We start from the raw sequence: 27897 nt of genomic DNA, 5'->3' as shown, positions 1-27897 counted from the left end.
AAGCATAAAGAAAAATGTAGTTTATTCATGACATTTATAAAATGAACCCACTATACAAATGGTGTTTCTTATGACTGGTAACTGAAACTAACCAGCCAGTCAGACATGATTATAGTCAGAGTGATGCGGAAAAGTATCCTCTTATAGGTATTTCTGTCTGAAACCAATCTGTCAGTTTTCCAAAAGTCATTGTAATTACAATTAAATTAATCAGCATTTTGTCTTTCATAATGATAGGCAATAGCATGCAACCCTGACTCCGGGTCCCACTAGGAGTATAGTTCCAGTATTTACACATTAAAAAGTAAATGGCAATCCTGAGCAGCTTATGGGCTTGAAGACAAAGACTGGCCCCTTTAGCAGTCTGGGTTTAAAGGGAAAAGTCCAGTGTCAAATTGTCCTGCTTGGCAACAAGGACTTGAGATATTGATAAGAGAATCCTCTGTCTGTGCCCACTCTCTTGATATTCCTCAAAACATTTGACAAATATCTGAGCAAGGACATGGAACTTCAGACCAAATTTTTATGCCAAGTAACTGTAAGTGTCTTTTTCTCCATCCACACGTTCCAGGTATTCCTTCTCTATCAAAATGTCAATGCATTTCTGAAAAAAAGGCATATTTTAGTATTTCTAATGAATGTTTCATAAGCAGCCTGTATTGCACAGTGCTGCAGTCCCGTTACCTTGATGACAGGAACACGAGGTTTGAATCGTGAAGAAAGCTGGTTCAGCACTTCTGCCAAAAGCTGCTGGTGCTTTAAAAGTTTCCTCATCTTCATGATTCTCACGATAGCTGCCTGCACACAAGAATACCAAAGAACATAAAGAATCTTTCATTTGAACTTCAAGAGATTATAGTTTATTTATAATACCTGTATGAGGAGCTTCCTGTCTTCCTCGATGTTCTTATGTGTCGTCTCCTGCTCTTGTTTCTGCTCCGTCTTCATTGGCACATTGATATTTACCCGCAACTTTTTACTGCGCGCACAGAGATGACGTGCAAAACAATATTTAAAAATATTAGTATGTAATATCTGAAATAAATGAAATGTTACTGAAAGTCAATTATTCGTGTATACTATGCAGATCAAAATGAAGCTGTAAGAAAAGGCTGAAGGAAAGCATTTACTTCTTATAGCCCAGGAAAAGCTTGATTAATGTATCGGGCTTGAAATCCATTTCATCTATGTTTGCATTCTCATCCTCCAAGACCTACAAAAAGAAAAAGTGAATGAATTGAGATTTAGACCTACTATATATATATATATATATATATATATATATATATATATATATATATATATATATATATATATATATATATATATATATATATATATATATATATATATATATATATATAAACACATACAGTCTTGTTCAAAATAATAGCAGTACAATGTGACTAACCAGAATAATCAAGGTTTTTAGTATATTTTTTATTGCTACGTGGCAAACAAGTTACCAGTAGGTTCAGTAGATTCTCAGAAAACAAATGAGACCCAGCATTCATGATATGCACGCTCTTAAGGCTGTGCAATTGGGCAATTAGTTGAAAGGGGTGTGTTCAAAAAAATAGCAGTGTCTACCTTTGACTGTACAAACTCAAAACTATTTTGTACAAACATTTTTTTTATATTTAGCAATCCTGTGAATCACTAAACTAATATTTAGTTGTATGACCACAGTTTTTTAAAACTGCTTGACATCTGTGTGGCATGGAGTCAACCAACTTGTGGCACCTCTCAGCTGTTATTCCACTCCATGATTCTTTAACAACATTCCACAGTTCATTCACATTTCTTGGTTTTGCTTCAGAAACAGCATTTTTGATATCACCCCACAAGTTCTCAATTGGATTAAGGTCTGGAGATTGGGCTGGCCACTCCATAACATTAATTTTGTTGGTTTGGAACCAAGACTTTGCCCGTTTACTAGTGTGTTTTGGGTCATTGTCTTGTTGAAACAACCGTTTCAAGGGCATGTCCTCTTCAGCATAGGGCAACATGACTTCTTCAAGTATTTTAACATATGCAAACTGATCCATGATCCCTGGTATGCGATAAATAGGCCCAACACCATAGTAGGAGAAACATGCCCATATCATGATGCTTGCACCTCCATGCTTTACTGTCTTCACTGTGTACTGTGGCTTGAATTCAGAGTTTGGGGGTCGTCTCACAAACTGCCTGTGGCCCTTGGACCCAAAAAGAACAATTTTACTCTCATCAGTCCACAAAATGTTCCTCCATTTCTCTTTAGGCCAGTTGATGTGTTCTTTGGCAAATTGTAACCTCTTCTGCACATGCCTTTTTTTTAACAGAGGGACTTTGCGGGGGATTCTTGAAAATAGATTAGCTTCACACAGACGTCTTCTAACTGTCACAGTACTTACAGGTAACTCCAGACTGTCTTTGATCATCCTGGAGGTGATCATTGGCTGAGCCTTTGCCATTCTGGTTATTCTTCTATCCATTTTGATGGTTGTCTTCTGTTTTCTTCCACGTCTCTCTGGTTTTGCTCTCCATTTTAAGGCATTGGAGATCATTTTAGCTGAACAGCCTATCATTTTTTGCACCTCTTTATAGGTTTTCACCTCTCTAATCAACTTTTTAATCAAAGTACGCTGTTCTTCTGAACAATGTCTTGAACGACCCATTTTCCTCAGCTTTCAAATGCATGTTCAACAAGTGTTGGCTTCATCCTTAAATAGGGGCCACCTGATTCACACCTGTTTCTTCACAAAATTGATGACCTCAGTGATTGAATGCCACACTGCTATTTTTTTGAACACACCCCTTTCAACTAATTCAACTAATTGCCCAATTGCACAGCCTTAAGAGCGTGCATATCATGAATGCTGGGTCTTGTTTGTTTTCTGAGAATCTACTGAACCTACTGGTAACTTGTTTGCCACGTAGCAATAAAAAATATACTAAAAACCTTGATTATTCTGGTTAGTCACATTGTACTGCTATTATTTTGAACAAGACTGTACATACAAAGGTGCTGGTCATTAAATTAGAATATCATCAAAAAGTTTATTTCACTAATTTCGTTCAAAAAGTGAAACTTTTATATTAATTCATTACACACAGATATATTTCAAATGTTTATTTCTTTTAATTTTGTTGATTATAACTGACATCTAAGGAAAATCCCAAATTCAGTATCAGAAAATTTGAATATTGTGAAAATGTTCAATATTGAAGACACCTGGGGCCACACTCTAATAAGTTAATTAACTAAACCACCTGCAAAGGTCTTTAAATGGTCTTTCAGTCTAGTTCTGTAGGCTACACAATCATAGGGAAGACGTCTGCTGACTTGACAGTTGTCCAAAAGACGACCATTGACACTTTGCACAAAAGGTAATTGTAAGAGAAGCTGGAGAGGATTGTTAAACAAACCCATTCAAAAATGTGGGGGAGATTCACAGAGTGGACTGCAGCTGGAGTCAGTGCTTCAAGAACCACTATGCACAGACGTATGCAAGACATGGGTTTCAGCTGTCACATTCCTTGTGTCAAGCCACTCTTGAGCAACAGACAACATCAAAAGGGTGTCGTCTGTGCTAAAGACAAAAAGGGCTGCTGAGTGGTCCAAAGTTGTTCTCAGATGAAAGTAAATTTTGCATTCCCTTTGGAAATCAGGGTCCCAGAGTCTGGAAGAAGAGAGGAGAGGACACTATCCACATTGCTTGAGGTCCAGTGTAAAGTTTCCACAGTCAGTGATGGTTTGGGGTGCCATGTCATCTGCTGTTGTTGGTCCACTGTGTTTTCTGAGGTCCAAGGTCAACTTAACCGTATATCAGGAAGTTTTAGAGTACTTCATACTTCCTGCTGCTGACCAACTTTATGGAGATGCAGATTTCATTTTCCAAGGATCATGGTATCCCTGTTCTTAATTGGCCAGCAAACTCACCTGACCATAACCCTATAGAAAACCTATGAGGTATTGTGAAGAGGAAGATGCGATATGCCAGACCCAACCATGCAGAAGAGCTGAAGGCCCCTATCAGAGCAACCCGGGCTCTCATAACACCTGAGCAGTGCCATCGAATTCATGCCATGCCACATTGCTGCAGTAATTTAGGCAAAAGGAGCCCCCACTAAGTATTGAGTGCTGTACATCCTCACACTTTTCATTTGGCCAAAATTTCTAAAAATCCTCTCTTTGTATTGGTCTTAAGTTATATTCAAATTTACTGAGATACTGAATTTGGTACTGAAGTTGAGCCCAATTTATACTTCTGCGTCAAGTGCCCTTCACCATACCTCTCCAAAAATGTAACTACGCTGTGATTGATCTGCCAGAACCTCTGCCTCAAGTCTATAAATAAATACATATGCGATAGGAGTCCTTGTGTCCAGAAATTATAATTTCATCCTATATCTGCGATATAATATTTTGTAGTGCAGAGATTCTTTATGTTAGTGAATAAATACATAGATCCGCTGTGTACAGTTTATTTATTCTCTCATTAAAACCAAAGATGGTAATCAGTGATTGTATATCAAGAACAGGGACACATCACAATAGGTGCATTTCGTTTTGTGATTTCAACTGAATGAAGTCTCCGCAACAGCAACTGATTGAAGCACTAGTCAGGGCACGAGCCACCGATACTGAAAACAGTGGCCACGAGCTCTCTGCATGATTTCACAAATGCATTCAGTGCCAGATCGCCTCATGGTAATCTACAATCAACCAGAGATGCTTAATTTGTATTACATACAACAACTCAAGAAAAGCCGCTTTCTGCCGCCATCACTGCTGATACTTCAGGTGCATGCAACGACAGTGTAAACAAGTCACTTCTTTGACGTTTGCCTTGAGACTGGGGGTTACCATCAACATTCCTGTGGACACTGACCACTAGCGGCCTGCATGTGTAATTGCACATTGATGCAGACAACGACGCAGAAGTATAAATGAAAACCAACGCGTAACTTGCAGCGTACGTCCAACGCAGAAGTATAAATCAGCCTTTATAATCATCCAAATTAAAAGAAATAAACATTTGGAAAATATCAGTCTGTGTGTAATGAATGAATTAATATAATATACAAGTTTCACTTTTTGAATGGAATTAGTGAAATAAATCAACTTTTTGATGATAATCTAATTATATGGCCAGCACCTGTTTATATATATATATATATATATATATATATATATATATATATATATATATATATATATATATATATATATATATATATATACACACACATATACATATACACACACACCAGTTGAGAAACACTGCAATAAGCAACCAGTTGTCAACACTTACCAGCAACTTTGATTTCAAGAGGATTTGCAAGACCTGAACCAAAATATCCTGGAAACAAAAACAAAAACTAAAAATTAACCTCCCCCATATGCGCATTGATAAATCACTTTACCTTTAGTGTTTTGAGTAGTGTTGTCACGATAATTTTGACAAAATTATGACTTCGATACGATACCAGACAAAAATACCTCGATACCGATACTAAAACGATACCATGGGTAAAAAAAACAAACAAACAAAAAAAAAAACAGATAATATGATTAATATGAAAACAGAACTTATTATTCATTGTTTTATTTATTTATTACTAAAAATTCACTTGGCCAGCATGTTCCTGCACTAGTTTTTGCCCATTTCCTCCTTTTATTGCTATAATAACTACATGCCAGTGTGAAGATACTTACAGAGATCACATTTTCACTTCTGAACAGGTTGGGATGACCAAAATCTTATTTCATGATACGAGTAATTTAATATTTTTTAAATGTAATTTTATAATTATATAGATTTTTAATTGTATCTTTGTTTTTATAAATCTGTTTACTTAGTTTTCACTCTATAATTAAACTATACAATGATTCTTAAAAATATATATTAGTTATTTAGCCAAGCATGTGGTGGTTTTCTATTTTACATTGGTGTCTGATTAACATTAATCACAGAATATTAGGTCTGGCTTAAGACCTGCACGGCTCTCATTACCTCAGCTGTAGGCTACACGTTCACTAAAGACATATCCGACTGTGTTTACCTGAATATTCACCAGACGGTGCATTTTTACTTATTTTTGACCATTCAAACCACAACAATAATCTGTTAAAGAACTGAATGGCGATTGCATGTTGTCTGAAAGGCGTGCGCGCATGCTTCAGGTCAGAGTCCGGCAGCGCAAGCACGTCCCGCGCAGCGTTTTTTCTTCTCATGGACGCATATTTATTTAACTTTCTCTGTCGTGCTGTGCGTATATATTTAACTCTCCTTCTTCCAATGTTTGGTGAATGGAGAAAGCAGAGCTCTGCACACACGTCACCTGCTGTCACACATCGACGCAAATTAAGAAATACAGCTCATATAGGCGCTGTCCTCCTTAAAGTACCGGTACTAATAAAAGTCCATATCGTACTGTTTGTAATAGCAGGGTATCGCAATACTTTTCTAGTACCGGTATATCGTGCAGCACTAGTTTTGAGGAATATTTACACTGATCATTTTGGATTCTAATTCAATATTTGTAAATAATTTAAACCAGTGGGACTTTGCATAAATGTAATCGCTGACTATTTCTGCTAGTATGAATTTAATATAATTGACAGCAATGAATATTTATTGATATGCGTGTTCAGGATTTCAAAAATGAGATTTGTTAGAGATATAAAGCAATGGCACGGCACTCACTGTTTTGATCTGTGTGCTGTCAGCCAGTTGCTGGACGGTGTAGCTGTTCTCTGTGTTGAACTGGAGCAGGATGGCCATCTGGAAGGTTGAGGCCTGCGGGGACACGCCACATAAACACATGCTGACACTTGTGCCAGCTGAGTTCTACAACCATCTTAATAAGTCCCAGTACATGCGCTATATGACCGCTGCCATGACACATGAAGAAGGAACAAACCTGCAGTGTGTATCTGTTCTTGAAGCAGTTGGTGACCAGCTCTCCTTTGGATAGATGGTAAAGCCATGTCAACTTCCGGCCGCTGTGTCTACTTCCATAAAAAGCTGTAAATCTTTGGTAACTACGCTCCAACTGTGAAAAACAAAGCCATTGAAAAACTATCATCAACTGAAAGTGTAATCACACATTGTTCTCAGCTCGTGGAAGGGTGTGAAGAGCTTAGAAAATTACAGGGTTAAGCGTCCAAACGTCTCACCTCAGATGGTAAAGCGAATGTGCAAGACTGCTGGAACGGCCATGAGCCAGAGCTCAGAACCTGGATACTGAAATCCACTGCGAGACAGATGGAGCCGGAGTCTTTCATTTGCATTTTTATTCATCAGTAATAACATTTATTATAAAAACACTCCAAACACAAGCAATCGATGTAAAGCCAGAGTGGTTGAGCACTTACAGTCCAAAGGCTCAGAGTTGGTAAGGTGCTTTTTGAATTGCTCATTCAGGTCTTTGCTGACACCGATGTCCTGGAACATGCGCTGGAGTTTGGAGGTGTACTCGAAACCACATGCTTGCTGGGGGTGGGCAGAAAAAAAACTTCTCTCAAAAAAAGATCTCAATTTTAATAGATTCTCATTTTGATGATCATATATCGATACATGAATCCCAAGGAGTCTTTGCTGGTTTCAGTTGATGAATGAACAAAAATGTGTAGTGCTTCCCATCCAATAAATCGTTACTTTTGAAATTAAAAGTCTCAGCTTTCAAATTCTATACATTTTATTATTAAATTCAAACAATAAATATAATTTTGGCACATTGCACATTATGTGGCACAGCAGATCGTTGTAGTTTCTTAGTTCAAGGGAAGAGGCAGCAGGCAAGTTAAAACAATGCCTTTAAAAAGTTATAATAAAACCTTCCATATGAGTAATGCAAATGTAAGTAGCCTATACAAATCAGTTTCTAACCTTTAGCAATATTGTAATGTACCAACTGGGTGCTCTGTATAGTTTACAGCATTAGTTGAGAGATTTTTTTTTCCCTTGAGAAAATGTGCCATGTACTGTTCCTGATACACAGCCCAATTAATCAATACGGAATTGAAATTAATCAAAATCGGAAGCTTGTGAAATTAAGTTGGATTGTGAAATCTGTGTCAATCCCAAGCCCTAGAAAGAAGAGCAGTAAAGTGAGCCATCTTTACTAAAAAAGAGGGCACAAACCTTCAGTTTGGAGATCATACTGGCCTCGGCGTCGTCGCTGGCACTGTTCTGGTGCACCAGTCTTTTGGCCAGCATCTTGGCATAGAACTTCTGGAACACGTCTTTATCCTCAATATACTTGAAAACCACCATCTAGGATAAAGGGCGTTGGAGAATCTTGTCAGTCACATGAATTGATTTACATTCATACTGTGCACAAACTGCAAATTTAGCGAATAAACAAAACACCTGGATAGAACATCCAGAGCTGCTCAGAGTTTACCAGCATTTCATAATTTAATTAGATAAATTAATCAAATTGAACACAGAAAATAAAAGGTCTTGACTATAAAACAAACCATTCAAATTAATATTTGGTCCAACTTGAAGAAATTATGACAAACATATTGTGCTAACATATATTAATGTTCTGTTGTGAAGAAATTGGTATAAATAAATTGTATTATGTTTTAAAGGTGTCATGAACTGGCTTTTTAATTTTTTATACTGTTGTCTGAGGTCAACTGATGACGTTTGTGTGGTTTTTACATTCAAAAACATCATAACTAATAAGTAATAGGCTATTTTCTATTTTCTACACTGGTTTTCACTTGTCTTCTGAATGCTGGGTTTTGATGGGCGTGCCGCACTTGGAAGTAAACGTCCACGGCTAGGATTGGATACGATTTGCATATTTAATGAGCTTCAGTTCCGTTGTCAATTCAGTTCACATGAGGGAGGGATTATTTATATCTCAATCACAGGGCTCTCAAATGTCTTTATCAAATAAACACAATGATTTATTTGTCATCCACTCATGATTGATTGAAACATTATTTTTGTATTACTTGGCCCACCCGATCTCACACACACACACACAAAGAAAGGATGATTATTATTTTACTATTTGAGATTCACTGGCCTGCCGACGGGTCTGGAAAACACACAGCCCCGGGACAACTATTACATTTAAAATTACGTTTTACTCACATAAGTGTGTTGAACCATTCCTGTCGGATCCAATATAGAAGGCACAGCATTGTGTTTTAATCTCAATATGTCTGCAAATCCAGCATCAACCTGAGACTTTTACAAACGATTCCGCAGTGAAATGAAGCGAACACGCAAACATTGTCTTCCCCATGTGAGCTGCAACTTCATTAAAAATAAATGAAGTATCACACATTCCTAATATTATGAACCCTTGTTTCACAACAGATGACGTCAAGATGCGAACACAATCGTTTTCTGGGCCTGGTGTCTAATAAAGCTTTTCTTTGACTAACAATGAAGTTTTCAGCTCTGAAACTTACAGGATATTCTTATATTACCATAACCTTTTATATATCAAAAGCTCAAGGGAAAGTTGATTTCTCAATTCATCACCCTTTAACTAGATTGATTTAGTTGTTTAAGTTTTATGAATTTCATTGATTAGACATGCTTATCGATGAACTTTAACATTAAAAATCTAGAAATATTAAAAGGGAAAACCTTGGGAAAAAACTAAACAAAATGGATTTCATTGTACTATTTAACATCACATTAATTAATGGATTCTTAACACTCAAACACAAAGGCCTTCACAGACAGGACTTAGATTAAGCCAGGAGTAGGCCTTAGTTAAACTAAGACATTTAAGTAGCTTTTATAAATTACACTGGTAATAAAAACATTAATGGTGAGCATCTTGAACCAAAACAATTGTTATAACTATTTTTTTAAAGATATCTCAGTGCAAGTTGCTTTCAGTTAAAACAGCTCAAAGACACATTTTAGGAATTAGGCTTAAGCCAGGTATTGATGTTTGCTCCAAGTCCATATCCCTAATGCATTAAGGGACTAAACTTTAATTTCCGTGGAGAATGCGAAAACTCACCACTTGGTTGAGAGTATCTTCTAGTTCAGCCTCCTCTGGATTCTTTGAACTAAATGAAACAAACACTCAGTTAAATCATCTGTGGTATGCACACACACCTGCAACTGATCCAAATCTAAAAGCAAACAAACTTCCCTAGACAGTTTTGAGTCTTTTGAGTCTATGCACTTATGAATGGCGTTTCACACACAGAACCTTGCTATTGCAGTTTTCTTGAGATATTTTGTCAATCCTAAAGAAGCAGCTTTTTATATGTCTGTCAGAATACTGGATTCAAAAATTCAAACTTCAAATCCTGAAACATACAGTATGTGTAAAACTGATGTGTTTGCAAAAATGGCAGTGGAACACTTTCACTGGATTTCAGTCATGTGCGACATGAACATGAATGAGAGATCTCACCTCTTCTTCAGTAAGGAGTCACAGTATCTGGCCAGAAGCTCAGGGGATTTGCTGGAGGACTGTGCCATCCTGGTTATCGCATTATTATTAATGAATCTTCCGCAGGCCTGAAGAGCAGCACAGATCTCAGAGTGAAAGTTATACCAGTGCATAAAAAAATTAAATAAAACAAAATCAGGTTTTAAGCCAGTTATTTATATATTGCTGTAGTGAGTCAGTAGGAAATATTAGTTTACAATTACAAACATTCACTGCCATTATTGTAATAATCCAGTGAGAGTTTTTGTATGCACAAGGAGTCTGACAACTTCTCATCATCATCCTGAGAACAAAAGATATAAATAACTGGTGTAAAACTATTTTTCTTTTTGTTGTGAAAATACTAACATAGATCACAAACCTTATCAAGTGCTGCTACAAACCCAGCATCATTATTGAACGCAGACATGACCAGAGCATTGTATTTCTTGTGAACATCCAATATTGTTTGCACATAAATTTTCGGATCCTGGAAAACAAGTTCAAACTATGATCAAATTAAGTTGTTAAAAGGAATAGAGTTCCTAGAAAACATGCACAAAGACCCCGGGGCTCACAAAACCCTAGTTAGACAAACAACGATTGTCATGGTAAGAATAGACCTCGTTATGCATCAAAAAATAAAATGAGGCCTTGACTTCAGGAAATTTAGGTTCAGCTGTGGTTCCAACATATTTGGCACATTTTCAGAAAATCAAATCTATCAAATTTTGAATTCCTCTCTTTAGTTGAAGCTGAAGACCAAAAGTATTGTCCACACCATCACTGTGGCTTTATGCTTTAACACTAGGACTTACATTAAGCGCTGAATCTCCACATTTCTCGATGGCTGCCAGTCCTTGATTATAAATGTGGGACTCCAAGAGTTTCTTGAGCTCGCCCAATCCGTCTGTGATCCGGGAAACAAGGTTGTACATCCGACCGAGATCTGCAATTATAAAAAGTGTATTGACTGTCATACTAAGTGTATAATTTAAAATGCTTGCTTTTACAAAATGAACTGTCAGAAAATGCATTTCCTCAGAAAAAAGGAGACATTGCAGCACTGGCTGACCTTCATTCTTATCAGCATCTAGAAGGTTCTGGAACTCTGTGTGGAAAATCTCCAGGTGTTTTTCGATGAGGACCTGCTCACACTTGCGAGCCAGCTCGTCTTGTGTGCTCTCATGGAGATACACCTGTACCCGCCGTTGCTCCTCCAGTAACCGTGCCTCTGCCTGCACGCATAAACACACGATCTTACAGTTAAAGGTGGGGTAAGTGATATTTCAAAACCTTTTTACAAAATGGACTCGAGTCGAGTCCAATAACGAATTTGTAGCCAATCAGCAGGTAAGGGGCGTGTCTACTAATGATGGTGAGAAGAGAGGCTCAGGTCACGTCATTATTCAAAACACAACACACTTGAACTAATATATGCTGGCTTTTGCTTGAATATGCTCGTGTCATGTTCGCTTGTTTGTCCATTTGCAATTGTACTGTCGCTCCCTTCAGCGATGATAAAGACCCGTTCATTTCCAGACTGTATGGAGCATCTAAATCTCCTCACTGTCTGTTTCAAGCGTCAGCTCACAAAATGTGTCCGACAAGTAAGATACTATACTCCCAATCTACTGTATGTTTGTTTCCTCAATTCATGATCTATATAACCCTTATTCGGTCATAACTGTAATATGTCATTGGCTGGACTGTCGTGCTTGTGTACAATCGAGTTGTTCATGAGAACGTTTTGTTTTTGTGATCGCTATAACTCTAATCTGGTCCTAATTGTAATATGTTCATTAGTTAGACTGTCGTGCTTGTGTACTATAAAGTTGTTCATGAGAACGGTTGTGATTTCGTGATGGAAGGAGTGACTTTTTCTTTTTGAATATTCAACCTGGATTAGTAACACACAGATTCTGCCATATTCGTTGCTTGGGTTATGTATGTGTGGGGCAGAGCTATCAAAATAGGGCATGTTTGTTTTGTTGATTTGAAATATCAACAACTGTTGCCAGAACCAATTTCCCATAAATTCCCTGCAATTGGCATTATAACACTAGTTTACCTTTTTCATGTATTCAGTAACAGGGTTTTGCTGGAGGAACTCTGTGCTTTCCCGTGTATAGAAGCGCTCGGTATCTGCCAAAAACTGCGTCTCAAAGTATTCCTTGTAAACTGATAATGTCGGCCCCTTCACAAATGCATCATCCTCATTCAAGCCCAACTCAACTGGAAAGACAAACCAAATCACAATATAATACTTCAAAGGTCCAGACAGAACTGGATTTATTCCACTTATATGACTCGCACGAGTTTTGTGAAAGGCCATTATAGGACAGATGTACCGCTGCCACACTCACCATAGGACTGCACCACTCCACTGATGAGTCTGGTGTTAATAGTCTCACCATTTCTTTCCTTCTCAATAAGTTTTAACACAGCATTTGTCACCTATATAAAATAAAACACGGGGATATAAATTTACATACACTCATTCAGACACACATGCATGTACTCAGGGCAATTTCACGACTAATAAATAAAAATGACCAATAAATGAAGATTTTATACAGATGTCTCACCTGCTTGTTTAGAGGTCTAAATAAACACTCTCTCCAAGTGACCAAAGCAAGCTGTGAAAGAGACACATTTTATTAAAGCTTTTTACTGAAATGAGGCATGAGAGGACTACTGCTCTTTACTGCTCCCAAAAATGTATTAAAACGGACACCATTTTGACCCAAGGGGTCTTCGTCAGGTCGAGCAAAAAGCCCAAACAGGTTTCTGACCTTTTGCCACATTTCAGGCTTCAAACAAAGATATAAAACTTAATTTTTTGTGAAGAATCAACAACAAGTGGGACACAATCATGAAGTGGAATGAAATTTATAGGATATTTCACTTTTTTAGTGAAATTTTTTAACAAAACAAAAACTGAAAAATTGGGCGTGCAAAATTATTCGCCCCCTTTACTTTCAGTGCAGCAAACTCTCTCCAGAAGTTCAGTGAGGATCTCCGAATGATCCAATGTTGACCTAAATGACTAATGATGATAAATAGAATTCACTTGTGTGTAATCAAGTCTCCGTATAAATGCACCTGCACTGTGATAGTCTCAGAGATCCTTTTAAAGCGCAGAGAGCATCATGAAGAACAAGAAACACACCGAGATACTGCTGTGGAGAAGTTTAAAGCCGCATTTGGATACAAATTTTTACTCCAAACTTTAAAGGGGGGGTGAAACACTCAGTTTCAGTCAATCTCATGTCAATCTTGAGTACCTATAGAGTAGTATTGCATCCTTCATATCTCCGAAAAAGTCTTTAGTTTAATTATATTTATAAAAGAAATATGGGCTGTACCGAGTCTTTCCGGAAAAAAACGAGCGGCTGGAGGCGTATCGTGTGGGCGGAGCTAAAGAATGACGAGCGCGCAAAGCGGTGACGTTCTCAAGCGTGGAGAAACCCATGGCTATCGATCAGATTCAGCTAATACAGATATATGATCCAGAATCATTCGGAGGCTGAAATAAATTGAACAGGAGAAACAGCAACAGCAGGATGACCGTCTCTGTGGTATGTACTGTATTTAGTGGCCTGTCAACATTTGTGTGTCTTTACTCGCAGTTTATGAGGACATGATTCGGTTTATGGACTATTGTATGCGACTAAACCTTAGCAGTAGCAAGCAAAACGGGTTTGCATGTCAGACTAGTGTAACGTTATACAGAGAACAACAATGGAGTAACCTTTTAGCGCATTTGAATGACGAAGCACGCGATCGTGTCGTTTACTGATGTTTACTCACGCGACGATAGCCAACAGCACAGACATTTGAAGCAGTTTTACTCACCGACTGCTTCCAAAGAAGGACCGAACCTCGATCGCTGGGACCGCTCTGTCAAAAACACACTTCTTTGGTATGATTTGGTGAAGTCCTGACAGCAGTTAACGGTGGAGATCCACTTTGCGACGCGACTGAAGCGATGTTGTGAAGCTTCCCGTCATTTCTGCGTTCAAATCGGTTCAAATGCAGCGCTGCCTTCCCGGAATGCTGTGCTGAAGCGTTGAAGTCGCTCGACGTCACCCATAGGAATAAAGTGGAGCGCGGCGCGGAGTGTTTGTGGGCGTGCATTTCCTCTCTCGCTCTAGTCACACGCGTGCGTGCACCCTACCGGGAGAAGAGCCCGTACGGCCTATACAAGGACCTTCCGCTCTATTAACGTCAAGCCGAGCCATACTCGAAAAAAACTCTCCGAAACTTGTGAGAAACCGGAAGGAGTATATTTGTCACAGAAATACTCCATCAAACGTCCAACATTAGTTTTTGAAACTTTGTCTATGTTTGCCACACATACTGACGATATGTGGTCACAGGTCTGCATATATTGACTATTATGAGCAAAAAATATAGGGAACTATGATATAGTGTAGTGATTATTCAGTCTTATAAACGCAATGTGTGGAAATGTAAAACAGGAACCTATGAGTAAGGCAGGGGCGTGTGCTGTTTCTCTTACAGAGTAGATTTCATAAATTCCTTTCCGTCCTTCATCACACTCTCGGCGCACCCAGTGTCTGTTGAGGTAAGCACAGATCCCATTTAACACTTTACTGGAGAAGCGATAGTCCTCCCACTGCTGTGTGTAGAACTTCAGAACGCTCTCATCCATTAGGTCCTCTCCATCCTGCCAGACACACACAGATGGAGGAGAGAAACAGGAGGAGAAGTCAGGAAGATGTCTGGAGAGGTCACTACAACTCACAGTTATCCATTTTAGTGAGGGAAAATAATGTGTGATAATTATTACAACAAGCCATATCAATAGATCATTTGTATTATTACAATTTTATTTATAGCCAGTAGTCAATATAAAAATACTTTGTTATAAAAAAACATAAAATATTACAAAACATTCTTCAAGCAAATTTAGGCATAAAAACAACACAATACAGTATACTATACGGTTTAATATTTTTGTAACAAGACATACAAAGAGTATAACATGGCAAAGAAAGTATAGTGTGTAAATTAGATAAGCTGTCATGTTATCCGTTTTCTATTAAGAATTTCAATTAAACTTTTTTTTATTTAATTGACCAACAGCAATATATTCACTAATGTATCATGCATCCCCAGCAATAAACACACTGTAGGCTATTACCTTGAGAAGGTTTGTCAGGTAGCTCCTCAGAAAATCTTTCAGTCTCTTGTAGAGTTCTAATCCAACAAACTGAGCCCCACCAGGGGTGGGAGTTTTCTTGGAGGGTTTGGAAGGTGGGATGCCAGCACCCCTGGCCTGGTTGGACTGGTGCACGCTGGTACAGTAGTTATACACATGTCTGAACAGTAGGTTAAAGTCTTAAGATAGTATATGAGGAAACGTTGACAGACAGATCTAAAAGCGCTTCCAAGTTGCTTTGTCTTTGTAGCTGCATCAGAGTACAAAAAATATAATAAACATACTGTGTATTAACAGTGCCAGATAGGTGTCTCCTACACACCTATTAAGTTTACTTCTGTAATTCCATGCCTCTATAGGTCAGCACTGACGGGAAAAGGGGGACCAACACAATATTAGGAAGGTGGTCATGATCAATATGTCCCCTTAAAATAATCTAAATGGGGAAACGAGCAAACATTTTAATGGAACTTGTGTCATTTCCAAGAAGAGTAAATCATCCAGTTTCAAATACAAAGGTCGCCTCTCAATATTAAATAATGCGACAGTACCTTCAACAGTCTCAGTACTCAAGCCCTTGAGAAAACTTCTGCTTTAATAGATATGATCTACTATGACATGCAAGAAGCCACCTAGAGAAGCTTTTATGTATTATGGACAGAAATATTAAACTATATTAAAAGTCCTCTACATGGGTGTGAATTTATTGCAAGCAGTAGCTTAAAGGTTGTCACCACATAAACAGTATTTTTTTTTAATGGGTGTGAAGTTTCACACTAACCATGAGTTACAATAGCAGCACTCTGATGCAATAAACTCAGATTCTGAGCTGTGTTAAAGACGCCTGCAGTTTTTGGGTGCACACAGGGCCACACGCAAAGAAAAAAAATGAATACTAAAGATGTAGATGAGATTGAGTTTCATCTGCCACCCACAGCTGTCAGAGCAATTATACCCCCGTGTCTGATGTGGCACAAGTGGGTGAAACGCAAAACTGCAAATTTGAAAGCGGACAGAGGGCCTAAAGTTTTAATTTCCCAGACACACTGCTTTGAAGAGCTCTAGAATGGAAAACTTATTGGCAGTTATACATCCGACACTACAAAAAAACTAATAAAAGTAATAACATGTTACATCATTTTGTAATTCACATTTTACCTAAATATAATTTATATTTTCAGTGTTATTTAAAATAAAAAATATCCCAATGAAGCCAATTTGAAATAGTATTTTACACGTAATGATTTCTTGTTCTCTATTAAAAAAGCATTTATCCCCCCAATATAATAAGCTTTAGTCCGTCAACATGACTACTACATGAATACTAAAGTTGGGGTCAGAGGTACCGTAACAGATGATTCCTAGGGCCCTAGTCTATAGGGAAAAGAAATGTGGTGCTTCGAAAACCCCTGCCATATTCATCGCTTATTAAAAACAAAGGCATAGCTTGATGACGCTGAGCTTTTCTTATGCCGAAGACGAGCACTTGCGCTTCTTCCGCAGCATTGTTTTATCATATTAGGTACATCTGAGTGTGTTGAAAGTTTTTATAATGCTATTTTCGCTCTGCGGCTTCTATGAGACAATTGTTGCACACTGCAGTGAATTAGATCGATATTAGGCATGGTAAAACATTGTACTTGCGCTAAATTAAAAAAAACAAGAAGTTTTCGGTCCATGTATGTATCCAAGCAGTTGCTCACCTGTCTAATAAAACACATAATATATAAAGCGTCTTTGGTGTTTTAACAAAATAAAATCAAGGGTAACGCGGGTATGATGTCATTGATATGCGATGCTGTTTGCGTGTTGGTTAAAATGGCTTCTTTCTCAGGATATAAACATTCTTGGAAACATTTGGGATAATATAAGTACACATGTCAACGCAATATATAACATTGTTTTAGTGGTTTTTGGATATTTTAAACAAAAATTTTACATATTGTGTGTCTAACAGTCACTTGTAATAAGCAATAATAATTTGTTACATTTATATAGCGCTTTTTCTTGTTCCTCAAAGCACTTTACATTTAGAAGGAGGGAATTTCCTCAACCACCACTAATGTGCAGCATCCACCTAGATGATGCAACGGCAGCCATATTGCGGAAAAAAGCCCACCACGCACCAGCTGAATGGTGGAGAGGAGACCGAGTGATTAAGCCAATCAGGAGAGGGGGATGATTAGAAGGCCGATTAGAAGAATCTTGCGGATTCCCATTGAAATGATTTCATACATTTTTGCCAAGCATCAGTACTGTAACTGCATCACATTTAAAATAGGCCTGAGCTACACCTATGAACTCAACCTTCAGAACTTAGCCAAAGAGAGAAAATGTTGCTGTACTTTTGCATTGCACACAATTCTCCCTGATTCAGAGAAATACCAAAAACTTCTTTCCATTACGACCTTTAACGCACTCTTAAACCGCTTGCACAATGAAACAAGAAATGCAAAGCAACAGCGACTTAGCCCATTCAGTGTGTTTGCCTCATAAGCTGAGGTCTCATTCTCATATCAAGTGCAAAATTCACACACATACTACCACACCTAACAAGACAAAGGCTTTCAGTGAGCTGGCCACAGCTGCTGCCCCCATTAATCCCCATTCATCCCATGGTGCCTGGTAAGATACGTATAGAGTTCCATGTAGCGTGACTTTGCCATGCTCTGTCGTGTATAGACCTGCTGTATCCCTGCTCTAAGGTCATCCCAGATCTGGTCCAGCCCAATCTGTTTGAGCCCGTGGGTGTTCTGGCCCCTGTTGGATGACATTGTCTCAGTGCCGGTTTGCTCGCGTCAGATAAATCCTCTCTTCTCCCCGTTCTGCTCCAGAACTACTTCTTCACATGTAGTCCACCATGCTGGAGAGCATTCAGACGGGATCAGTTCAGGGATGAGTACCGCTACACTTCACAGATGGTGCTACAAGCTGGTCTAGGGTTAGAGCAGCGTCCAAACACTTCCGTACAGTATCTGCGAGAGCAAACAAATCAGGTTTAAAATAAGTAATCAAATGTATCATCACTTTAAAAGGGTGCATTACCATAAAAGACAACAGGTTATGCATATTGTTAAAGTGTTAAATAGTTCACTTTACTCACCCTCAAGTTGTTTCAAATCTGATTGAATTTCTTTCTTCAGCTGAACACAAGGGAAGATATTTTGAAGAATGTCAGTAACCAAACAGTTAACTGGAGCCATTGATTTCCATAGTGTTTTTTTCCTATTTTGTTTGGTTACTGATATTCTTCAAAATACCTTCCCTTGTGTTCAGCTGAAGAAAGAAATTCATACAGGTTTGAAACAACTTGAGGGCGAGTAAAGGAGGACAGAATTTTCATTTTAAAGTGAACTATCCCTTTAAGCTTGACATACAGTATTATAAATAGCACTTACAGGTGTTAATAATACCTAGCAATTATTCTATCGCAACAAACAAAAGCAAGAGCCCAAAAACAGATTAATCCAAGTCTTCTAAATAAAATGTACATACAAATATATTTAAGAGAAAAAACAAACCTAACAGGGGCCTTTTGGGAAACAAACTAAGCAGTAAGCATCCTACTGGAGCTCAAGTGAAGTGACAAGTGTTGGGCCATGGCTATATTTAGCGGCATGTCTGACTGATGTGCTGTTGTGCAGAGGATATGAATATTGCTGGTCATTGTTTACATGTTGTGATGTTCAAGACGCCACATTTTAGAGGCAAAAGTGACCTATGGTTGGTGCACCAGAACATGTGACTTGGGCTTAGCTGGGTTATTAATAGCATTTCCCACATCGTTCTATGGCTTCTTGTTTACAGACAGCCATTTCTATAGCCAGCAGAACGGCTAATACGGCCTGAGACTACATTCACTAAAACATCTCGAGTGGTAAAATGTAAGGATTGATATAGGGAGCATATCATACAGTCAAGTTTAGATGTTAACGCTAAAGTATGTGCTTAATAATTTGTAATTTTTTTTTTTAAACCTGTGTCAAATCAAGAGAAGCAAAGTCCCACAACTGATCCAGCCCTGCTAAATCACTGACCAGAGCGTGAGAGGTTTTACAACCGGGAAATAAACAAGATGGAGTGGCGTCACACTGTTAGGATAAGCCCAGCTTAAGGTGACACACATGAGACGCCGGCGGTTGAAGAGGACACTGACTTTTAGTGATCCCTCGCACATTTAACACATAAACGAACACAGCTTTACAATACATGCTGCATTTAAACTCTCTGTCAGCCTCTGTAAGTGGGAAGGCTATTAATAGCAATCCCGGTTAATCATTACCCACAATATTTCAGTACTTTTAAGGCACTGTATTAAATATAAAACTCAAATGCTTTGCTTGATCGTGGGAAAACAGTTTGTGAACGTCAAACAGCTTGAGCCTGGTCTTGGTCACATTTAATCTTATTAGATCAGCCAAAGAAAGCAAGGCTAGACTCTCTGACCCATATTCATCAGTGAGATATTTCCATGATATCAAACATGTGATCTGTAGGTTGTCAAAATGTCAACAATTACAGTCAGCATAAAGCTCAGAAATCCTTTAAGTTAAAAGAAATTTACATTCGACCTTTTTATTAAATAGATAGTTCACTCAAAAATGCTAACTCTGCCATCAACAAATCACCTTTATGTCAAAAACCAGACTTTCTGTTTTTGTGGAACAAAAATAGGTATTTTGAAGAATCTTGGTAATCACATAGTTAATTACTAATTAGCAATAGGCTATACACAGGTTCATAATTTACACAGGTCTGGAATTACATGAAGGTGAGTAAATGATGACAGAATTAATTTAGGCTGATTTGTCGATTTAAACTGTAGGTTGGATAAAGTAAAGTTCAAAACAAAAGTTACAGAAACCAGGTGTGCAAGGACACAAAGCACAACAAATACTTTTCTTCACTAGTCAGCCGATTCATCATAAGCTTGAACATGATTTTAAATGTGCAACAATTACTTTTGTGGTGTGCAAATTGTCCACAAAAAAAAAAACAAATTTACATGACTGTCATGACAGTTCATTCGTCCCTATTGTAAAACAACTCATCTACTCTGCATTTGCCAATATCAGCACGAATCATAAGCCATTCTCTAGGCAAACGTTTTATAATTTCAGAAGGAAACTTACCGTACATTGGCATATGAGGTTTAGGAAACTATGGGTCCAAAATAAACCCCATTCTTGGGTCACTTATGGCATTTTGGCCAAACTGTGCTGTCTAGGTAACGTTAGGCATCTGAGACAGCAGAATTCATGGGAATATTTATAAATCACTGTATCACGGCATTTATACCGCTTTAGGTCTACATCATAGACTTAACCAAGAAGAGCATGCTAACTTTGAAAACACAACGTCTTAATTTCATATCTATTCTGAAAGCAGCCTTTTCTGAACATAACGTTACATTAGCAATGCTAGGTAGCAGCTCGCTAGCTTCAGGTAACGTACCCTAGTAAACTGACGCTGAGGAGACATTTTAAGACATGTTAATGCCAAATAAACGAATGACATTAAAGTATATCCTTAAAATAAGACAAACAACACTTGTTATTAACATACTCCTGTATTACGGCAGTTCTTTTTGAGATATTGATGTAAAATGGCCACCTATGCATTAAGTCTTTTGAAATAACTACCACACAAAACGTTTGTCTTCTTTCTGTGGTTGTAACGTTACGTCTTGCCAATTCGGGGCAGCTGACATGTATATAAAGATATTTCGTCTTACCTGTGCTGGTTTCTAACGTCGAGATGTATGAGGTTGAGGCCCTGTGCTGTGACTGTGTATGACTGGAGAGATGATTGGGAATTCCGTATTCTAGCGAGTGAAGCGTCATACGCCATAGCTCAGAGAAATACAGCGACCCCCAGTGTTCACAAGAGATACAGCGACCGCCAATGCCCACTTAAAGGGATAGTTCACTATCGGGGAAACCAATACTCCTACATCTCGGATGCCCATGAGGTAAGCTAAAACATATCAAAATTTAATTTCAAAGAGAACTATCCCTTTTAGTACCCTAGCTTCACACTGTATCAACCTCTATGGTATCAACTAAGAATCATAAAGTACTTTTTTGTTGTTGTTTTTGTTACATGTATTATTGATATAGTGAATATATGGTGAACTTTGGAAACGCAGAGCCTTTTCATGCCCCAAAACACCCAGTGGTTTAATGTCCATATTATAATATATTCACTTGTTGTGTTCTTTATAGCGGTGAGCATAATAAAGTAACATTCACCCACTTTTTTTACACAAATTTCTATTAGAAAATAATATTTGGATAGCATACAGTATATATAAGAACTTCTGTTAAGTACTAATAGGTGCCCACAAATCATAATTTTTTAATGTTGCACATGCAATTTATTTCACTGCACAAATTATCCAATATTTAATATCCCAACCAATCATAACCCAAATAAACTACATGACAAATTTTGTTATATATATTTTCTTACACACACCATTGATTGACAAACACTGTTGTATGAGAACTGAACTGAGCTGGACAATGACATCATTTTTTGCAGAACTGCTTTATAGACAAAATTAGCTAATTTAATAATTGTTGATCTTTACAAGGAAACTGAATCAACACTGAACTGACTTCAGCTGAACAACGGCAGAAATGCATATTTTTCTGTTTTCACTGTAATCTCTACTGATTTAAGAGTTAGCCTATATAAATTAAGACTTGACTTGATAAACTCCTATTTTAGCGTTGTTAAGTTAAGGATATTTTCAGCAAACAGTTTGCTTCATACATTCAGTTTAAGAGCATTAAAGAAGGCAATTGTTATCATTCATTTGAACAGTGTATGCATTTCAAACACATTATGATATTCATGCAATAAAAGCACATCCCTGACTAAGTGCAGTTTTATAGCGTATTTAATAGCACTGCTCAGATGATGTTAACGGTATGACTCATTTCAGGAGTGGCCAAATTTACAATTTGAAATCAGTCAGAGCTAGAAAGGTTCTTCATATTTACAGTAAAGCTTAATATTCTATGACACCCAACTCTCCTCATCGAGTTATATCCTTCAAGGATTAAGCCATCATTTAGGTCGTTAGACACCCTCAAACTAATTAATAATAAAATAATTTGCACCTAAGTAATGCCACACAAAAGTTGGAGGCTCTGCTGTTTGACCTTTGGGATTTGACTTTTATGGTTTACACAGAAAACGGCACTTGTGTAATTTTCTTCATTTCGGCATTGGTTTTGGGTTTCAAACTCTCTCACGTAGACTATAAGGCAAGAGAAAATTTGACATTCTGCTCTTGAAGAGGGAACGTTTTCACTTTTCCAAGAGTTTTCCATTTGACAATTTTGGATCTGATTGTGAATCGGGGAAGTCCAATGATCTTTGAAATGGATGTAGCCCTTTCCAGACTTATTGTGGAAATTTATATTTTCTTTAATATCTTCAGCAATTTCATAATAACATTAAAGATAGATAAATAAATATATTAAAAAGATAAATATATTATTGCCAAATAAAATTGTAGTATTGTAGTAGGCTAAGAGAATAAATAAATAAATAAACAAAAACATTAGTTATTATTGACTTGTTCCGACGACTTGACTACTGAAAAAGCACAAAAACATTTAATCTCCCCTTTAATTATCTTATGGAAAAATGAAGTGGCTAATCAGTAAAGATATTTTGACATCTGTCTTCAGCCGGTCTCTATGCTGCTTCTCTAGCTGAGGATTCCATAGAGCAGTGGTTCCCAACCACGTTCCTGAAGGCTCACCAACGCTGCACATTTTTAATGTCTCCTTTTCTGACACACCCACATAAGATTTTGGAGTCACTACTAATGGGCCGATGACTTGAATCAGGTGTGTTTTATTGAGGATACATGCAAAATGTGTCTACTATCGGTTGACCTCCCTCCAGTCCAGGAACGTGATTGGGAACCCCAGCCATAGAGCAAGTGAAGTGTTTTACGCCACAGCGACCTCTAGTGCTCGAAGCGCCACCCCCCCCCCCCTTTTTTTTTCTAAATTGTATTTTTAATTACTTTTTTAATCTCCTCATACGTGCAAGTGCAGTCTGAATGTAAAACTAACTATAATGTAATAACTTTTTCTACCTTAGATCTTATTACTTTATCAAATGTGGCAAAATGTTCAGCAAATGTTTATTTATACAATAGAAAATATGTTATCAACTGAGCAACATCTAAACATTTATCAGGCCATACAAAGTGGCAATATTTTGTTCTAAATGGATTGGAAAATGTGGCATTTTACAGTGTTCCTGTTAGGGCACCAATTTAAAGACATTTGGAAGGAAACATTGTTAGTATTGCACGGTTTAATTGACAGTAAACAGCCTGTATTGTAAAATCAATTTCAAGAGTGATCTAAATATGTCCAACCATTGAGTCACGGCATAGGTGGTTGGATTTAGATTGCGTTGCAAGGAGAAAACCTCTAACAGACCAGTCAGGTTAGATGCCATATTGAATTTAAAGTAGACGAAAATTAGGCTTTGTGGGATAAACTCACATTCGATACAAAGGATTCACAAAACTGCTTTATAACAATTGTGTCTCCTGAAAGTTTTCCAGCTGAACAATCAGTATGCTGTGTTTAACAACAGTTAATTTACAAGTTAGTCTGTCCCTCACCTTGCTTACATTCCTGTGGAAAATAAAATGTCTCTACCCTGAATAAGGTCTATTGAACACCAGAAAGATAGAAGAGCTGGTGATAAATTTCTGGCCACAAAGACCTCATTTTCAATATATTTCCCGTACATTATGTTTCCACTTCCTCTTCATGTACCCTTTACTACAGTACAGACCCAATATTTCAAGCCCCAACCCAGACATAAAGCAAACGAATGACATGACAATATGCATGTTTTGTTTATTATTTGTTCATATAATAGTAACATTTGAGTATTTCTCTTATTTTGCTATCAGGCCTCATACAATGAGATGAACAAAACATATGATTGTACAAATATCTTATTGCACAGATATTTGTGCATCTTATTTTCACACTTCAATGAGTGAAAAAATTATATATTATATAAAAATATATATTCATGCTGATACAGCGATAAGTAAACAAATATGGTGCAAGAAGGAAATACAAGTATGAAATAAAGAAGGTCTAGAATAGGTGTGTTGGCGTCATGTTTTTACAGTGGATTGTTGCAGGCCTGTTTAACACCTTAATCAAACAAAAACGTCTACTTCTGCCACTTCTGTCTTTACAAGATTTTCCTCAAAAACTTGAGTCTTCCTGTAGCTTCTTCTCAAACAGGAGTTGAGTAATTTTCTTCTTCTTTTTCTGCAGTGGTTTTCGCCTTAATACTCTCTCTCGATGCCTGATTCTCTCCAGCCTCCTTCTGATCGTAGAATCATGAACTTTGACTTTAGCTAAGGCAAGAGAAGCCTGCAGCTCTTTAGATGTGATTTCGGGTTTTTTGGCGACTTCCTGGATGATTTTACGTTGTGTCCTCGGAGAGATTTTAGTCGGCCGACCACTCCTGGGAAGATTCATCACTGTTCCATGTGTTTTCCATTTGCAGATTATGGATCTGATTGTGGATCTGTGCAGTCCCATAATCTTCGAAATGGATTTGTATCCCTTACCTGCCTTATAATGAAAAACGACCCTTTCTTTGAACTCTTCAGGAAGTTCATTTGATCGTGGCATTGTGCATAAGTTGAATCTTTGTGCTGAATTTATTCAAAATCAGGTTGCTTTTGAGCAATGCTTCAAGTCAGGAAAATTGACAGAATGATTCAGGGTTAATGCTGCATCCAACCCACAAGGTATATCTGTGAGTCAGAAAATACCAAATTAGGTTCTCAACGCAGGTAATAAAGGACCAGGGGCCTGATTCATGAAGCTGGTTTAGTTGGCTAGCCAGATAAATTTAAGCTTAGCTTTTGTTAATCCTGGGTTATAGGGACCATTAAAGTGGTTTGGCTTTTAGCACTCTCCCTGTTTCTACTCCAAAATAACGGTCACTACACAGCAAATGTTTATTAAAGACTAAAGTGTCTGGCTTTTATCAGTGCTTATTTATAATAATAATAATAATTTTGAATGATTTATATATAATTTATGTATGTATTATACCCTCACAGCTAAACTTTTAAGCTTGAGTAAATCAAAGCCTGAGAAAGCTGATGATCAGTATCATGGGGACAACAAAGCCTGAATAGATTGGTTTGGGTTTGTCAACTCAAAACTAATATGTAACCCTGAGTTTGTTAAACTACCATCATGGTACAGGCCCCTGCTCCCTTGCTAATTTAACCTAAACCAATAGAATGGAAATCGGTGTCACAATATACACTGTGAAAAAGAAACCGGACCCTATTGAATTCTATGGTTTTACACATAACTTATTATCTAGTCCATGTCAGGTCTTAAAAAGAGGTAAATAAAACCACAGATGACCAACAACACATGACATATTACACAGTGTCATTATTTATTTAACAAAAACGAGGCCAAAAATGGATAAGCCATGTGTCACAAACTAAGTACACCCTTACTGCTTCAATAGGAATTAAGAGGTTGAGTAAAAGTCAGGAAATTTGAATTTCATTTTTCTACAGTATACAAAAGATTATTCACAAGTAGAAAACATTCAAGACAGTTGCCAATCTTTCCAGGAGTGGACATCCCAGCAAATTCACCCTAAGATCAGACCGTGCAATTTTCAGCTACATTATATCTCAGGCCTTTCAGGCCTCAGTTAACATGTTAAATATTAAAGTTCATGACAGTACATACAGAAAAAGAAAAAGACAAGCATGGCTTGTTGAGAAGGGTTGTCAGGAGAAAGCTTCGTCTCTCTAAAAGAACATTGCAACACGGCTTTAGGTTTGCAAAGTTTCATCTGAACAAACCACAAGACTTCACTTCTGGAACAATGTCCTCTGGACGGATGAGACCAAAATGGAGATGTTTGGCCAAAATGCATGGCGCTATGTAAAAACCAAACATTTCCAGCATTTCAGCACAAATACCTCATACGACTCTCAAGCACGGTGGTGGAGGAGTGATGATTTGGGCTTGTTTTGCCTGCAAACCTCGGTGAACTGAAGCAACGTTGTAAAGAAGAGTGGGCAGAAAATTCCTCCAGAACGATGTGAAAGACTGATAAAGTCATACAAAACAATTACTTCCAAGTTATCGCTGCTTAAAGTGGCTCTACAAGCATTTGTCATGTTTTCTCTATTTGGGTTTATTTATTTTTTTATAAATAATATTATGACACATGGTGTAATATGTCATATATTGTTCAGCTAAGGTTCAGATAAGGTCTTATCTAATTTTAAGACCCGATACACAAATCACAGAATTCGAAATGGTGTCCTTTGTTTTTTGCATGACTGTATACTGTGATAACTCTTCTCCAGTCTCTGTTAGTGGGACGGGGCTCTTACTGATGGTCATGTATTACCTTAGATTATGGGTAGGCCTATTATATTGAAAACAGATTGTTAACGTCAAGTCGCTTTCACTTGGTCAACTTTAATCTCATTAGATCAAGGCTAGACTCTTTGACCTAATAGCCCACATTCATTAGGGTGGGACATTTATTGCATATTTACAACAAAACTAAATTCAATTCTGTCTGGTCATCATCTCACCAACTAACGTTAAAGTGAAATAAAAGGTTAAATTTACAGTAAACCAAAAAGAAGAAACATAAAATGGCAACACAAGAACATATGCTTTTCTCATGTTTCCACAGTGGTCAAGACAAACAAAAAAGTAATTTAAGGTAAAAGTGTGTTCCACTTTTCTTTTACATTAAATAAATAAATTAAAACGACTTAACAAAACAAATGCTTTTTGAGACAACTGCAGTTCTGGCTTGTTTCAGGTCCCAGGTAAAGTGACGTTGTCGACTCGAGAACATTTAGGGAATATTTAACGTTATGCCAAGTAAACGAGTGACATACAACAAACACCATATATTATTCCATACTCTATACGTGGCGAAGCATTTTGTATAAAAGGGCACTTGTTCGGACAAAACCATCCTAACAGGTTTGTTATCCCGACAACCGAGTGGCTGACACGTATTTAATCTTACCCGTTTGTAATGTTGAGAGGATGAGGTCTGTGCTGTCTGTCTCCGCAGCTGGAGATGGAAATCCGTACGTAGAAAAAAAAAAAAAAAAAAAAAAAAAAAAAATCCGTACGTAGAACGCGAGTGAAGTCATAAACCACAGCTCAGAAATACAGCGACCTCTAGTGTATGGGGTTCCATTTGTGCCAAAAATGAGT

General features: G+C 37.6%; 1 protein-coding gene across 2 annotated transcripts; it reads right to left on the bottom strand.

Moving 5' to 3' along the window:
• Positions 1–5: 5 nt before the first annotated feature.
• Positions 6–27777, bottom strand: cul1b (cullin 1b). 2 transcript variants are annotated; one of them, XM_067435531.1, is made up of 22 exons: positions 27704–27777; positions 18236–18576; positions 15584–15761; positions 14939–15106; positions 13002–13052; positions 12780–12870; positions 12485–12648; positions 11489–11651; positions 11232–11362; positions 10796–10903; positions 10396–10502; positions 9994–10042; positions 8136–8267; positions 7367–7484; positions 7169–7245; positions 6913–7044; positions 6696–6788; positions 5301–5348; positions 1131–1213; positions 874–979; positions 685–798; positions 6–604 (listed from the first exon to the last, which is right to left on the bottom strand). In XM_067435531.1, the coding sequence occupies exons 2-22, from the start codon at positions 18373–18375 to the stop codon at positions 524–526; spliced, it is 2334 nt and encodes a 777-aa protein (XP_067291632.1). In that variant the 5' UTR covers positions 18376–18576; positions 27704–27777; the 3' UTR covers positions 6–523. The 2 variants fall into 2 exon arrangements, with proteins under 2 accessions (XP_067291632.1, XP_067291631.1); XM_067435530.1 differs by lacking the exon at positions 27704–27777 and adding an exon at positions 21336–21468.
• Between the last annotated feature and the right edge of the window lie 120 nt (positions 27778–27897).

This window comes from Pseudorasbora parva, chromosome 24 (assembly GCF_024679245.1).
Source record: "Pseudorasbora parva isolate DD20220531a chromosome 24, ASM2467924v1, whole genome shotgun sequence".
Taxonomy (NCBI): domain Eukaryota; kingdom Metazoa; phylum Chordata; class Actinopteri; order Cypriniformes; family Gobionidae; genus Pseudorasbora; species Pseudorasbora parva.
Note: the sequence above shows the minus strand (reverse complement) of the source record. Positions and strands in the feature narration are given on the sequence as shown.